The 15,474-nt window shown below is 36.2% G+C and overlaps 1 protein-coding gene across 9 annotated transcripts in view; it reads left to right on the top strand.

Moving 5' to 3' along the window:
- LOC109105022 (adhesion G protein-coupled receptor B1-like) overlaps window positions 1-15,123 on the top strand; it is an 83,130-nt gene extending 68,007 nt beyond the window's left edge. For 6 of the 9 annotated variants that reach the window (XM_042772928.1, XM_042772930.1, XM_042772926.1 and 3 more), the window contains 8 exons: window positions 2,542-2,640; window positions 5,148-5,319; window positions 5,417-5,512; window positions 5,600-5,639; window positions 7,170-7,822; window positions 10,067-10,102; window positions 10,201-10,359; window positions 13,436-15,123. In XM_042772928.1, coding sequence (XP_042628862.1) covers window positions 2,542-2,640; window positions 5,148-5,319; window positions 5,417-5,512; window positions 5,600-5,639; window positions 7,170-7,822; window positions 10,067-10,102; window positions 10,201-10,359; window positions 13,436-13,630 — 1,450 coding nt within the window. In that variant the 3' untranslated portion in view covers window positions 13,631-15,123. The remainder of the gene's footprint in view (window positions 1-2,541; window positions 2,641-5,147; window positions 5,320-5,416; window positions 5,513-5,599; window positions 5,640-7,169; window positions 7,823-10,066; window positions 10,103-10,200; window positions 10,360-13,435) is intronic. The other 3 variants (XM_042772932.1, XM_042772929.1, XM_042772927.1) reach the window with 2 other exon arrangements.
- Window positions 15,124-15,474: the final 351 nt, after the last annotated feature.

Here is a 15,474-nt window from a genome sequence, read left to right as displayed (position 1 = left end):
CCTCGCTCACACTCAGGGCTCTCCTCTCTGCCCCGCCCACCCACCACTGATTGGTTGAGATGCAGGTCCGTCCACCCTCTAATTTAGCCTCTCCCACAATACAATGTTCAGTACCCTGTACAGTTTTATATTTTTGCTTAAATTTGCCTGATGCCTATCTTAATGGGCTTTCAGGACTGTCAATTTTCTGAATAATTCTGATTGAAGCATGCTGGTTAGATTAAATGTGCTTTAGATTATACATTTAGATTTAGAATAGCCTTAGATTCAGTTTTCTGATTCTTATGTGGATCTATAAATTAGTGTGTGTGTGTGTGTGTGTGTGTGTGTGTGTGTGTGTGTGTGTGTGTGTGTGTGTGTGTGTGTGTGTGTGTGTGTGTGTGTGTGTGTGTGTGTGTGTGTGTGTGTGTGTGTGTGTGTGTGTGTGTGTGTGTGTTTGAGACTGCAAAAGAATGCTTTTATGTGGATTTCATTGTCTGGAAATTTTGGATTGGATTTTTTTCTTTGAAAGTCCATTTCTGTTTGTGCTTAAATAATAATGGGAAATATTTTTGCAATTCCAAAACTCTTATCAACATGTTTGCTTGAGTATTTTCCAGCCGCATTGCGTTCTCTGCAGAAACCGATTAAATCAAGGTTGGCTGCCGTTGTTTGGTGCTGATAGATGCGAAGGGTGAATTAGATTTAGAGGGAGGTTTTTTTGTTTGTTGTTGTTGTTGCTTTTTTCCTCCCTCCCTCACCCTTGTTCTTAAACACAGCAGTTTTCATTAGCCTAATTAATAATTGCTGCTGTTAATTATGCCTAGTGCAGGAGTAGCACTTTGGATAGTCTCTGTACACCTCTAAATTCTGGCATTTTCTTTAGTTTTAGAATATCAAAGTGCATTTGGACAAATTGTTGTGGCTCTCATCAAGAATTTTTGCATTGCTTTACTACCTGTGGCAAAAAAAAAAAAAAAAAAAAAAAAGATGAATGTTTAAAAAATGGAGGGTACCAAAAAATTAGATAGTTTGCTTTAATATTTGGTATATGATTTGGTATATGATCATATCAGCTCAGACTTTAAGTCCCTCCACCTCGACGAGGACTAGCATGTATTTAAAAAAAAAAAAAAAGCTGATTGCTTTTTAATATCACTGCCTTCAGTGAGGTTTTATTGGTCACATTGGCCTTTTGCTTGGAATTAAATTTATTATATTAGGTGGGGTTTAATCTACATATCTGCCAGTAGCAGAATCAACTTCCTGTCCATTTGGGCAGCCATGCCAAGCTGATGGCTTTATTTTTTATTATTATTATTATTATTTGTAGGTGGCTATTTTGTGTACATACATACAAAAGATTGAAGGCAGCAATTTTTTTCTTTCCAAAGTTTTTATCCATCATATAATTTCTACAAAAATATTAAGATGCACAACTGTTTTCAACTGTCATAATAAAAAATATTTCTAGTGCACCAAATCAGCTCATTCAAATGATTTCTGAATTTCTGAAAATTCAGCTTTGCATCACAAGAATAAATTATGTATTAAAATAGAAGACAGTAACTTTAAATTGTAATAAGAATATTACAATGTTTTAACTGTAATTTGATCAAATAAATGTATTCTTGATGAGCATAAGTGATTCCTTCAAAAACAAGAATGTTAACCCCAAACATTTGAACAGTAGTCTTTTTTTTTTTTTTTTTTTTTTTGGACAGCTTCTCTTATTTTTATTATTATTATTTTCTCAAAAGGAAATGCATATTTTGCTTATTTTTCACATTTCATGAGCTATCTGCAAATATTCAAATGCATTTGAGATTCTCTGTAGAAGCATAACTATGACTGTATGCTGCAGTGTGTTAAAACAAAACAAGCCACACATAGATATATGCAGAGTTCGATATTGACAGTTATGGTTGTGGATGACTTTAATGTGTCTCCTAAAATGACTGTGATTTAGCTTGAGTCTGTGAATACACGATCTCTGGCTGTCAACACGCATGAATGTTTGTGTGTATGTTTTTCAGCCAGCTTTTTCGAGTTCCCATGTCTCTCTCCAGGGCCCAAAGAAAGATGCAGATTGGGACGGATAAACTGCTCGCAGCCTAAATCAAGCAAATTCCATATGGCATACTAATGCAAAATAAGATTTTGATGTCATTGATATGACAGAATCAAAATCTTATCATGTAGCATTTTACATAGACTGTCAGTGAAAATAAATGATGGTAATCTATACACACATGCATTGCATATAGAGTTTCTTTTTTTCTTCTTCTTCTTCTTTTTCTCACTAGCTCTTTGTCCCACATGTTCAATCAGGCCTGTTTAGAAATAAAACTAACGTGACAGCATCTTTTCCATCATTCCCGCACTCTTCCCAAAGCCTTGACAGAGATCTGCCCTGAGTGAGAGCTGGAAGGGGATTCTGTGCCCACTAGTTCTGTATCTGCGTGTATATAGGTGTATGTGTATCTGTGTGCGTGCGAGAGTGTGCGTGTGGTTATATGTCAGCGTACATGTGTATTTCAGTGTGTTGATTTGACTTTGCAGTCAGATGACAGTGCCACTGTACAATATGACGCTCAAATGTGCCAAGTGCGGAGTTATCTCGTCGGCTGACGTTTCCACCACGGCTACCAGTAATGCCATGTTAGTCCCGCTAATTATTTACCAACTCTATGATGCTCTGCCCTCGGTTCTGTTTTCCTTTCTGCATATTTCTTACCTCACCCTTCTTTTTCCTTTTCTGGTTTTCTCCCCCATTCATTTCCCTCACCCTGCTATTGCTCCTTAGCTGTTAAGTCAAAAGTGATCAGCAGAGGCAGAGCTTTTATGCTGTTGCAATGCTAAATCAAGCAGATTGCAATAGGAGCTCATCCTGAAGCCCTGCTGTGTATGTTTGTGTGAGTGGGCAAGTGGGTTTGACCAGACAGTTCCTTGCTAAAGATTACCATGGTAACCTTAATTTCTGTCAAAGTAGCATAGTTTTAGTTATAATAAATTATTTTTAGGCATTTGGCAGATGTTTTCATCCAAAACAGCTTTCAGTGCATTCAGCATGTGCTTTCTCTGGGATTCAAAACCCATGGCTTTGGTGTTGCTAGCAGCATGCTCTACTAGTTATTGGATTAGTGACAGATCAATATATCATCTAGGCATCATCTATCACCTATAAATCAGTCCGTATCTGGCCATGCACTTGACAGATGCATTGGCGCTTTCAGTTATTTTTAGTAAATTTTGAGTAATATTAAGTGTTGTTATTGGTAACTAAAACTAATGGGTTTCTGCATTAAATAATTCTAATAAATATTAGATGAAAAAATTTAATTGTAAATGTTGCCTTGGCAACTAACTGAAATAAGCTGAAGTACTGAAATTACCACAACTAAAACTGAAATAAAATTACAGGTAATTAGAAGTGTTTCAAAAATTAAAATGACAAAAGCAAATAACAAAATTATTACAATTTTAAATTAAAACTTATAATTATATTAATTAAAACTAAATACTATAATAGTATACTAAAATAATATGTTATTTTAATATTTAGATAAAACCTTAATTTCAGCACATTTATATACATCTCAGTTGGTATAATTCAAATGAATTAGCTCATCACATACTATATATACTGTATATAAAAAAAATTCACTCAGAAATGGCTAGTGTGAAATTTTTAAGTAGAAAAGCTGAAATAGTATTTTCCTGTAAAATCTTTGTTTTACTTACAACTTTGAAAAAAAAAAAAAGTATGGCGTATCCTTAATTTTTTTGCATCTCTCTGCATTTTTATTTTATTTCTTGTTTTTTATTCATTTATTTTTGATGACAGTGGTGGCCACAAATTCTATAGTGGCAGTAACTATATGGTATTTTGCTTGAACTTGTATTTTGGTGGAAACTGTGGTTGCCTTGAGACATTATTGTAAGGGCTGATAATAGCAGCCATGTCAAAATTGGCTTATCTGACTCTGAGACTGCAGTGAGCCATGTTTATCAGGTTTCTATCATTAGCCTGTTGCTGGTACTGGCTGGGCGTTTTACTCTACAATGTGAGATAAAGTAGACCAGCCATTTATTAATGTACGCAAATATGTGTAGGATGTGTTTTTGTATGTGGCAGCATCTAAGAAGCAATAAGAGAGGTTGTAATATATATTCATATTTATTTATTTATTTATTTTGCTGGTGAATTGCAGCTATTTGTAAACATACCTAAGCAGACGAGTTGGGTTAAAGGTCAATGAGGTTGACGACATTTGCAGTTAGCAGTGCTTACGTACAGAATGTCAGTTGAAGGCAGAGTACTTTATAAAGACAGTTATGTCTTTATGGGGTCTGTGTGTCTGTTAATGAAAGACCTATTGTAAATCCCTGATGTATATTAGATACATGAATTGTGATTATTTGCCACAACAATGTAGCCACTGCAATCTCTCTTAATTTTTTTTTTTTTTTTTTTTTTTTTTTTTTACATGAGCATCCCTGATGTGTGTGTATGTGTGATTGGCAGAGTGTGTGTTTGTTGGTGCATTAAAAAGATACAAATGCAGTAGACAGGAGCAGATAAAGAATTAAGTATTTAAAAATGGAATAAAATAGTAAAAATAGTGAGATGTAGGACTTGCTGACCATGCTGGCCCTTCCTCCAAATCCATGATCAGGGGAGAGTTCTTCTCTAAAGACCACTGAAATGTCTACATTCCTTAATCTTTCATCCTCTCATTTGTCTTCCTCTTTTTCATAGTCCATTGCTCCTTTTTTATTGCTTCTTTTGGTTTATTTTTACCTGTTGCACCTGTTCACATAGGTTTTGAACTGTGATTGAACCTACATTTTTTCAGTACTGGTATATTGATATTGTTCAGAGTATAATCAACAAAAAGGGCAATGCTAGCTCATATTGAACACTGTATTGATCTGTGTATTGGTATATTAATGCTCTTTAGTGCAATACCACATTCATATCTGTAAAACACTCCTCAGACATCCAATAAATCAATAATATGTGTGATAAATATTAATTAGTTCTATAAGAAATTTCTAAATATCAACCAAAGTCACTTTATCCTTTAGTTTTGCCCTCTTTGTCAGCTTGTATGGTAAAAGTAATATGAACTGTCACTCAGTGTAATTCTTCTCCGGTCCTGTAGGGCGTCGCTGTGGAGCTCCTGCGTTGTACTGCCACTGCTGGCTCTCACTTGGATGTCAGCGGTTCTGGCCATTACTGACCGCCGTTCAGCCTTGTTTCAGATCCTTTTTGCCGTCTTTGACTCCCTCGAGGGCTTCGTTATCGTGATGGTGCATTGCATCCTACGCAGAGAGGTGAGGGAACCTGTCTGATGTCTGGTTTTTAATTGGCGGACTTTCTAATTTTAAATTCAAATTACTTACTTAGACATGTTTCTTTGCAATCAATTAGGTACAAGAGGCAGTAAAATGTCGTGTTGTTGACCGTCAAGAAGATGGAAATGGTGACTCTGGTGGATCTTTCCAGAACGGCCATGCTCAGCTGATGGTGAATTGCAACTAAATATATGTATTTCTGTTGCACATTAAGCATAAAATTGTGGTGTAAAACTCTCATTCTCATTGTTTTCTCCAGACCGACTTTGAAAAGGATGTGGACATGGCTTGCCGATCAGGTGAGTCTCTCACATCATACGCTCTGGTCACTTAAAGTTGTTGTGACATCCCTCTGAGAGGTTAAGACAAGACAAGTGCCATTTTACAGGCCACATAATGCATTTTCATCAAGGAGATTAAGAACACGATCTGATAGCTGGCGAGAAGCAAAATGCTGATAAATAGACTTGTCTGTTCCCTTGCCATGCCTCAGATTTGCCGGCCTGTCCTAATTAATTCCCTCATGACATTTCATTATCAGATAGCAGTTTTCTTCTCTGATATCTATCGGAAATGGGATTTTGATTATTTATCAAGACGACATATCAAGCTAGCGTCTGGAAATATAGACTTGTGATGTGATATTTTTTGCTTTTTTTGAAGTGTGAAGGACTAAAAATTAAGCCTTCAATCAGCCTTCCTTCAGTAAGTTGTTCTAAAGAAATTTTTACTTGACTTGCTACTGCTAAAGCTAAATAAAGTTTCATTCTTGGCTGCATTATTGTGAAAAGCATAATGCTACCGTCAGAGTTCAAACTTTTTCGCAACTTTGCTTGCTCCTGTTTTCCACTGACCTATTGTAATATAGCCAATTATTACCTAATAATTCACATTATGTATAATTAGCTTGCTGGTGCTCAAAATGAAAATAGGAAGAGAGATTGATCCTTTGTGTATTTACACCTTTATGATCACATCTTTGACCATTCTTTTTTTTCTGCAACATATCAAACCAATCATTAGGACTTTTCTTTTTCATGTTAAAATACTTTATCTATTTTATTAGCAATTTCACTGTCTACCCTTTCAAATTTCTAGCTCATAAAATTTCAGGTGATGTCCTGGTGTCATCATTAGGGCCCTATAAATTCCAAGATGTGGGAAACTTGCGCTTACTTGCAGAATCCATGCATAAAAATAGAGTTTACTGTATAGTGTGGAATGCCACTGAATTTGGAACATTTTGGATTACTAAATCAAAAGTAGGGCTGTAAAATTAATCAAATTCAAAGTGCAATATGTAACATCAGTAATTATTAAACAGTAATCTGAAATATAGATTCTGCTTCTGAGAACCATATTTTTGTCTATTGCACGTACTTAAACATTATTATTATTGTGATTGTTATTATTATTAATTTCATAATCAAGAGATTTTTATTTGGTTTTAATTTATACAGTAAATTCATGTTATATTATTATTATTTATTATATAATTTATTATTATATTATTATGCAAAATATAAAATGCAATGTTTTATTGTAAATTAATTGTTATGTTTTCATGTGAAATACAGAATTTTGAAAAACTATTTAATTTATTTTATAAGGCGCTATGTAATCAGATGCACTTACTTTGTTTCGTTCTATACCATGTTAGGCCATATACCGTATTATTCTTATGATTCAGCTAAGTTTTATTTATATTACGTCATAATTTAAGCTGATAAAATAGCAGCAAAATGTAGTACCGCTTTATCAAATCAGCATGGATTTTCTCTGCTGTGATCTCTTTTTACTTACTAAGGCTTTTTCCCTCTGATTCGCAGGCACCCTAAAGCGTTCCTCCCAACAAGGTGAGGAGAAGGTAGCTTCACAGCAGATCACTACACAGAAAGGCTCTAACTTCAACACCCTTCCTGCCAGCATGGCAAAGGTCCACCTGCAAAACGTTGCTGACTATTCCAGCCACACTCTCACCATGCGTCGCGACAAAGGCGGCATTGCCGGGGTCAGCACAGAGCTACCCGGAGCCAAATCTATTTACATCTGTGATGGCGAGCTCTTCAAGCAACTGGATGGAACCCCGGGAGACAGCAGCGGTCCTGAAGGAGGAGGAGGAGGGTCGGGCCAGGGTTACGTGCTCTTGCCCAACAACAACAACACCCTTAGGCCCACAAAGGGCAGCAAGGAGGACCAAGCCACAAAGTACAACATTAGCCGCGAACAGTTACCCCAGACCAGGCTCATCCACCTGGCCAACCCCGCTGGCACCGATCCTGTGCCAGGCTTCGGGTTGAAGAGCCTGCCCAACGACCGAGTCAGCGTTTCCTGCTCAGAGAGGGACTCCCCTGTGCAGACAGTGCAGAACATCTCCGGCGAGTCCCAGATGACAAACACGTGTGAGCAAGGGGACTCTGGGAACTCCGGCATGATGTCTAAGAGTGAGACCATCTCAACACTCTCTATGAGCTCTCTGGAGGTAAGAAACTATGTTAATCATGAGATAAAACAATGCAACCCTCTATGCTGCGAGTAAACCACTCGTATATGTGACAAAATGTTCCGCTAGACCACTAAATAATGTCTTAAAATATAAATAATATTATATTTGTCCCACAATAATTGAAATCATTTTATTGATTTCACTCACCAAGGATAGAGTTAGAGAACCAAGAACGATGCCTATAAAGATAACTAATGATAACTATATCAGTGTTCACAGCAACACATGATAGCTTTCTGTTTATTATAAATGTGTAGCAGTTTTGCCGTTTGCTGCTTTATATGCTCAAGCTCTTTAATGTACATAAAGACTTCACCCTGGGCTGTAGAGTGTGTTCATTTCAACATCTGCTGATTTTTAAATTTTGAAGTTGCTTCTGTTCACATTAGTTAATTAGTTAACTATGAATTAATTGTAATGATCAATATATAATTCATATTAAATATTCATGTTTTTATTAATTTACAAAGACTGATTGAGTACGTTTTTTTTGTTGTTGTTTGTTTGTTTGTTTTAATACAGTATGCATTTTAAAAACTATCGGATGATTAATCAGTATCGGCCAGTGTGGTCCAATTTAGCTATCGGTATTGGTAAAATCCACTTTCAGTCGATCTCTATTTATGAGCCCTGCAGCTCATCAGACATTAGTTCATTTTAAATGATTAGTAGTAGAATTTGTATATTGTAACAATTTTTATTTTTTTTTTCAAAGTAAAATCAAAGATTATTGGAGTATGTTTTACAAGAAAATGCCATTTGAGTCTTTCTACTTCAAAATTTTATATTTTATTCAGTGCGATTCTTTGTAAAATTTGCTAGCAATTTCTAAGTGAAAATTGTTTCAAATGTGTTTTTTCAGTGTAGCAGTAGTATTATTTTATTATTTTATTATTATTATTATTGTTTGTTTTATTTACAGAAACATTAAATGACTAATAATGTCTCAAGTACGGTGTACACATACACAGTCTGGCGAGTAAACTAAAAAAATGTGCTAACCAATGGTGATTCTTTTGCTGAGGTGTTTGTAGAGGGTTGCCAAGTGATAGATGTCCTGTACCTGTTTCCTCACTGTAGACAAGCTCGTTTGACTTAATAATATAAACGCTCTTCACAGTTCATATAGAAAGATTCCCACAGCCTAAATTAATCAGAACCCCAGTGACACAACAGCTTTCTAAATGACTATACATTAACATTTATTGGCTAACAGCGCAAATATGCGTGCATCTTACAACTCTGTAGATAGTGGTTTTGGTCTCTTTTACATCACAATGTCTTTTCATCCTCATCTTGTACTTTTTTTTCTCAGCCATGATTATTTCTAATAAGTGATGGATACTTTGGTTTTGGTCCAAAGAAACGTGCTGTAGACCCATCTGCCTACAAGGCTGTGAATTCACATCAATGTTTGTCATATCTGCCACAAGGGACCAAGTGTCCTAATTTATGTGCGGAGTGAAAAAGTATGTTTGTGGAGAGTGTCTGCATAAAGGACTGTCATTAAGTGGCTCAGAATTACATTTCAACTGACATCAGCCAATGCACATGTACTCGCTTTCAATAAAAACTGCGTCAAAACACTTGAAGGAATGAAAAATCTGCCGTTTCAAAAAGGAAGAAATGAAAGATGGCTCTTTGCCTCTTTGCATTTGCAATTATCCCTCTTAGAAAAGAAAGTCTCTGCAAAGGTCAGATTTTGCTCATGCTTTAAAAGGGAGCAGATGACGAGTGTGGATTCCTCCTCACCTCAGGCCAAACATGCTCCCAGAATGCGTTGCGGGCACACAGCTGCATCCACGCACAGCGCAGGCAGAATGTCAGACTGCCCTCAGACGCTCTCCAGGCTAAAGAAAGGCCATTCGGTCACAAGCTGTTTACCGCAAGCTCATGCCAGGAGCTCTGCAGAAACATTCAATACAAATGTGGCACAATGCTTTCACAAGTCTGTCCGAAGTGCCAAAATTTTGCTACTTATTGCATTTGGGTCGTTCTCAAACAGTATTGACTTTCTGACTTACAAAATATTACAAAATGTTGAAAGTTTAAATTTAATTCAGTTCATTTTCCCCATAGAATTTATTAAATTGTATTAATTTATTATCTTGACATTGTTACTAATCACAACTATAACGATAACATATCGTTACCCCCCCCCCCCCCAAGATGACTCTGAAAGGACACACAATATCATCCTTTTCTTATTTGCCCTTTTAGAGACGAAAATCACGCTATGCAGAGCTGGATTTTGAGGTCAGTGTAATGTAAATCTTTCCACAAATGACAGCAGTCTTGTGTGGTGCAGTTTCATTCATCTCTGCAAAGGTTTAAATGCAGGTTTTGTCTTGCAGAAGATTATGCATACACGGAAGCGCCACCAGGACATGTTCCAGGACTTAAACAGGAAACTGCAGCATGCAGAGAAGGACAGGGATTCACCCCCAGTGGACGGGAAGACTGGGAAGAGATGGAGCGTGTCATCAGGAGGCAGCGATAAAACCAATCTTAGTGTACGGATTTACATTAATCACCCCCCCTTTTTTATTTGCCATTAAGTGGATCTCATTAAAAAGAAAAAAGAAAAAAAGTTATATTTCATACCAAAATGAAAAAGAAAACATACAGTACCAGTCAAAAGTCTGGATTTTTTATTTATTATTTTTTATGTTTTTAAAGAAAAATGTCTTTGATGAGAAATACAGTAAAACCACTGATATTGTGAAATATTATTACAATTTAAAAAAAGCGATTTCTGTATAAATGTATTTTTAAAATACAATTAATTACTGTGATAGCAAAGCTAAATTTTCAACAGGCATAACTCCTGTGTTCAGTGTCACATGATCCTTCAGAAATCATTCTAATAAAACATTAAAACATTGAAAATTATTCCAGACTTTTTACCAGTAGTGTCAATAATACTTTACTTTGAGAAAATGGAGCATGCAGGATTTGTGAAATTACTTTTCTGGCAACTAATATTTTAATATAAATATATAATATAATAAGAAATATTATAACATATAACAATAAATGAAAGTGTATTATTATTAATAATAATAATTACTATTTTTAATGCAGGACAAGCAACATATTCAACAAATTCAGTTAAGTTTTTCCCATAATAATATATTAATCTATATTAGAATTTTCCTCCTCAGAGTCCTGTTGTTTAATTTTAATTTTTAATTTAAATCAGTTTTATATCTTGGCATTATAAGTAATTGCAAGACATAACTTGATTTTAGTTTTAGTTTTTGTATTTTCAAAATCAGAATACGACTTTGTACTGACACTAGTGACATGCAAGTAATTATTTGTTTATTGCTTTTATAATAGTTGCTTTAAATGTTAATAATTATAATAGTAACAAAAATAGCTTCAGTTATATTAATGTCTGGCCTCATGGGCAGTGCTACGACATGTAACGCAGTGACCTGAGTTCAAATCCTAGCTCGTGGTCTGTTCCCAATCCCACCTGCCTCTCTCTCCCAGCTGTACTATCTGCATAAAGGCACAAATGCCAAACTCAGAAGTCGAAGAGCAGGAGACTCTTGGGTATCTTCAGCAGGATTCTTTATTGAGAACGTGCTGTGTGGTGCTGCAGTCATCAAAAGTCTGACTAAGGCTAAGTGATACAGTACATTGTATTTTATAGGCATTCAGTGGGCAGTCCTTAAAGTAAACCTTACACAGCCTTTAGAAGTGAACACTTAAAGTCAGCATGAAACAGAAGTAGCGATTGTCTTTTTTTCTCTACTGTGACGTCTATCAGGAGTGAAACGGCATCTGAAATGAGAGGGCGGGACTTGATTTCGTCCTTCAGGAATTGATTGGCTCGTTGGAAGTTGGGGCTTTGCTAACAACATGTCCGCAGATCTTAATGCCAGTTTGCAGTTAGTTGTGGGGGGATTTCTCTCCACTGGATTCACCGCCGAGTCGCTGACACCGAAATGTTTTATTTATTGAGGAAGACAACGACGAGGACTATCAACGGCACAAAACATAACAGTGTGCTCGTGCGCAAGAGAGAGACTGCCTAAATGACAGAGCGAGTCCTCCATCAGGTTAAGTCATATTCATAAAACAAATAGTTTGCGATGTCCTAAGAGTAATGTTGTGGTAATATCCTAATATCCTTTCACTTTTTAAGGCTAGTGTACTCCCCCATGGCTCAATACTGGTCAATGCATTGATTTCTATAAAGTAAAGCATCAGCTTCCGTTTTTCTCCCTGTTGTTTATCCCAGCGTTTAGCCCTCACGTCACTAATTCCGCCCTTGCGCCATAGCTCGTGACCGGAAGAGAAGATGAGTTGTTTTGAGGGGGAGGGGAGGTTAATGTTTTTGATTAAAGATTAGGAGGGCACATGAATTTAAAAAAAAATAATGAAGTACACGGATAAATTATTTATAATAAGCACTACAGTATTCCATTAAAAAATCATTTTCAATTTTGATTTCATGGTGACTTTAAACAAAACATCCAAAGACAATACAAGAAATCAACCCTTGACTGTGAGCTTCAGCAAACCTACTCGCCAAAGATAACAGTACCCAAATGGTTTAAGCTGTGCCTGGCCATAAGAACTATAGACGTGTAAACATTCACATGTAGTTAACTCTCAGAAGGAAGATCAGAGACTGGCAGAAGCCCCTTACTAGAAACTATATTGAATTAAATCAGTAAACAGATGCCATCACGTTCATTTTGAATGCCCAATACAATGTCGATCACCTTAGTTTTTCATATGATTTATTTTATGTCATGATGTAGGATCAGCAGATCTTATTGTTATTATTATTATTATCATTATTATTATTATTATTAAAAATTATTATAATGATGATGGTCCTAAAAATAAAATTAATTTTCTTTATTCAAAATTAGGGCTGTCAGTTAAATTAATCACATTCTTTTTCTGTGATTAATCGTGATTAATCACACACTTCATGAAATTAAGCATAGACCATTTACCTTGTTTCAAATGTTTATTTTGTCATAATTTGCTATATCCAGCAAAGTAAACCAAAAGATTGAAGGGTGATTCTCAGAAATCTATATTTTCTGCAAGCTTTTTTCAAGATAAATGTAGATGTCTTTACAAAAAAGGACACTTAGAAACTCCAAAAGGACATCAAAGAACCAAATGATATAAGGTGCCCATATAAGCACTTATTAAAGAAAAAAAATCTGAATTTTATTTCTGAAACTAATTGCCTGCTGACTGCATATATGTACTACAGTACACGGATCCATTCTGTTTAACTAAACACAGTTTACTAAATACAGCATTCGCTTACTGGATCATTGGACTGAAAACTTTCCCGGAGTTTAACAGCTTAAAATTATCTAATCGCAAGCAGAGAAGCAAAATTGGGTTAAAGGGTTAGAATAGAAATTGTGCTTCAGTAATTTTGCGTTAATTGTGTTAAATTATTTCAACGCGTTAAGGATTGTAAAATGTATTACATGCTTTAACGTGTTAGCAATGACAGCCCTATTCAAAATATAATTCTATTTTATAAGATGTTTCTTAACATTTTACAAAAATGTCACCATAAAACATTTTTTCTTGTTAATGCAGGACAAGCAGCAGACCCCCAGTAAGCGGGCATGGGAGGGCATCAGGAAGACCCACTCACCACCATCATGGGTGCGTAAGGAGCTGGAGACTCTACAGGCCTCTCCTCTTGAGATGCAAGCTGTGGAGTGGGAGAAGGCCAGCGCCACCATCCCTCTGGTGGGCCAAGAGATCATGGACCTGCAGACGGAGGTCTGAGAGACCCCCTGAGCATTCAGAGAAACAGAACAAACTCACAGGGAAAAGGGACAAAGAGAGGGAATGAGACTGTAGTGAGAGTGCGGGCAAACAAAAGTATGCAAGAAAGAGAGTGAAAGCAACATGGCTGTGCAATTTTTTATTTTTTTTTTGTAATCCTGGAATGGCCTTTCCCTTAATGTCAAAGCGAAACATAACACTTTCGAAAATCCAGGTCTGCGCCTGTTGCTATGGCAATGAGCTGGCACTACCAAGAATGGCTGAACTGGGCAAGTTGAGTGCTGACCTGGGATGTTGCCATGGGAACATTGGGAGTGGCTGACTGAAGGGAAGGACTGGAATTCAGACTAAGAGCAGTTGAGTCTTAGTGAGTGGCCTTCAATTTCTTACACCTCTGGATATACACACACACACACACACACACACACATATTAGTGATCATGTCCCATTTATAGAAGAGTGAGAAGTAGCGCAACGACAGAAAGCTTTCAAACTGCCTGGTAGGATTCAGGTGAGCTACACGTCGTTCAAAATCAAATTCTTGAATATTATTAGTCTTATTATCATAGTTATTGATCAGTGTGACACACAACACATGCTTTCGCTTGGGGCACTAGAGGCGACGTGATTGCCCAAAGCCATTTGACTGTTAATCTGTCTCAAACACCCTTCTGAGCCAGTACAGCCCACAGCTTAGCCACTGTGCTGTCCCGTGCACCGCAGCGACCTATGGATCCTTCAAAAGTCGGTCAACAACGTGAGATTCAGCTTGGAAGCGGGTCAGCGGTCCAGTTGGTGGGTTCATGTGAACCGACACGTTTTCATTCGCTTGATGTTTCCATCAGAATCACTGGAGCTGAGACATCTAAAACAAACTGATGAGTCTCAGAATATGTGCAGAATCAAGTTTGAAAGAGTAAACGGAGATGAATATGAATATATAAAAAATATATATATATATATTATAAATAGTCTTATATATGAAACTGCAGAGGGGTGTTATTCTCTGGTTAGGTTGTGGTCGCACACAGAGAAAGCACAAGACTCACTCCTCAGAGTCCTGTTGTACAGCATTGTAATTATTTCCAGAAGAGTTCTACAAAATGAATTTTAGCATATAAATATATTTCTTACTGTGCTTGGGGAATATTGTTATCCTTATTATAGATATCATTGCCATTCTGAGATCCCCCCACCAAATCTAATTGGGTTACTGGACTATATCAGTGTTCTGTAACATCATGTAACAGTGTGTATTTCGGTATCACTGACTGTCACTCCAGATGATACGTACTTGCCTGAATTCTCCACCATCAACCCCCTACTCCTCCTCCTCCTCTTCCTCATCGTCCTCTCCCTGCTTTACCACTCTCCCTTTTTTAAGTTCACTGGGGTTTCTTTGTTATTGTACAGTTTTCAGAGCACAAAATGAATGTGTCATATTTCTAATAAAAAGTATGCGTGTGTGTGTGTTTATATATATATATATATATATATATATATATATATATATATATATATAATAAAGGGTAAGATGTCATATTTATGGCACTGTGAAATGGACAGATGAATGGATAAAAATAAACAAACTTTATGAAATGAAATGAAAATGAGAAATGTTGCCTTAAAATAAGATAACTAAAAAGTTTAAGTACAAAAAAGTTTAAACAAAAACTAATAAAAGCACATAAAATGACTAAAACTTCAACAGAAATTCAAACTAAGCTAACTGAAAACATTAATGAAAACTATTGTATAGAAATAATACTAAAATAACTGTTCTTTGCACAGAATTTTTATCCGATGAGCCCATAAAAACACTGATAAAGATTTAACCAATCATA

Source organism: Cyprinus carpio, chromosome A16 (assembly GCF_018340385.1).
Source record: "Cyprinus carpio isolate SPL01 chromosome A16, ASM1834038v1, whole genome shotgun sequence".
NCBI lineage: Eukaryota > Metazoa > Chordata > Actinopteri > Cypriniformes > Cyprinidae > Cyprinus > Cyprinus carpio.
The sequence above is the reverse complement of the archived record's forward strand: the minus strand, read 5'-3'. Positions and strand labels throughout refer to the sequence as shown.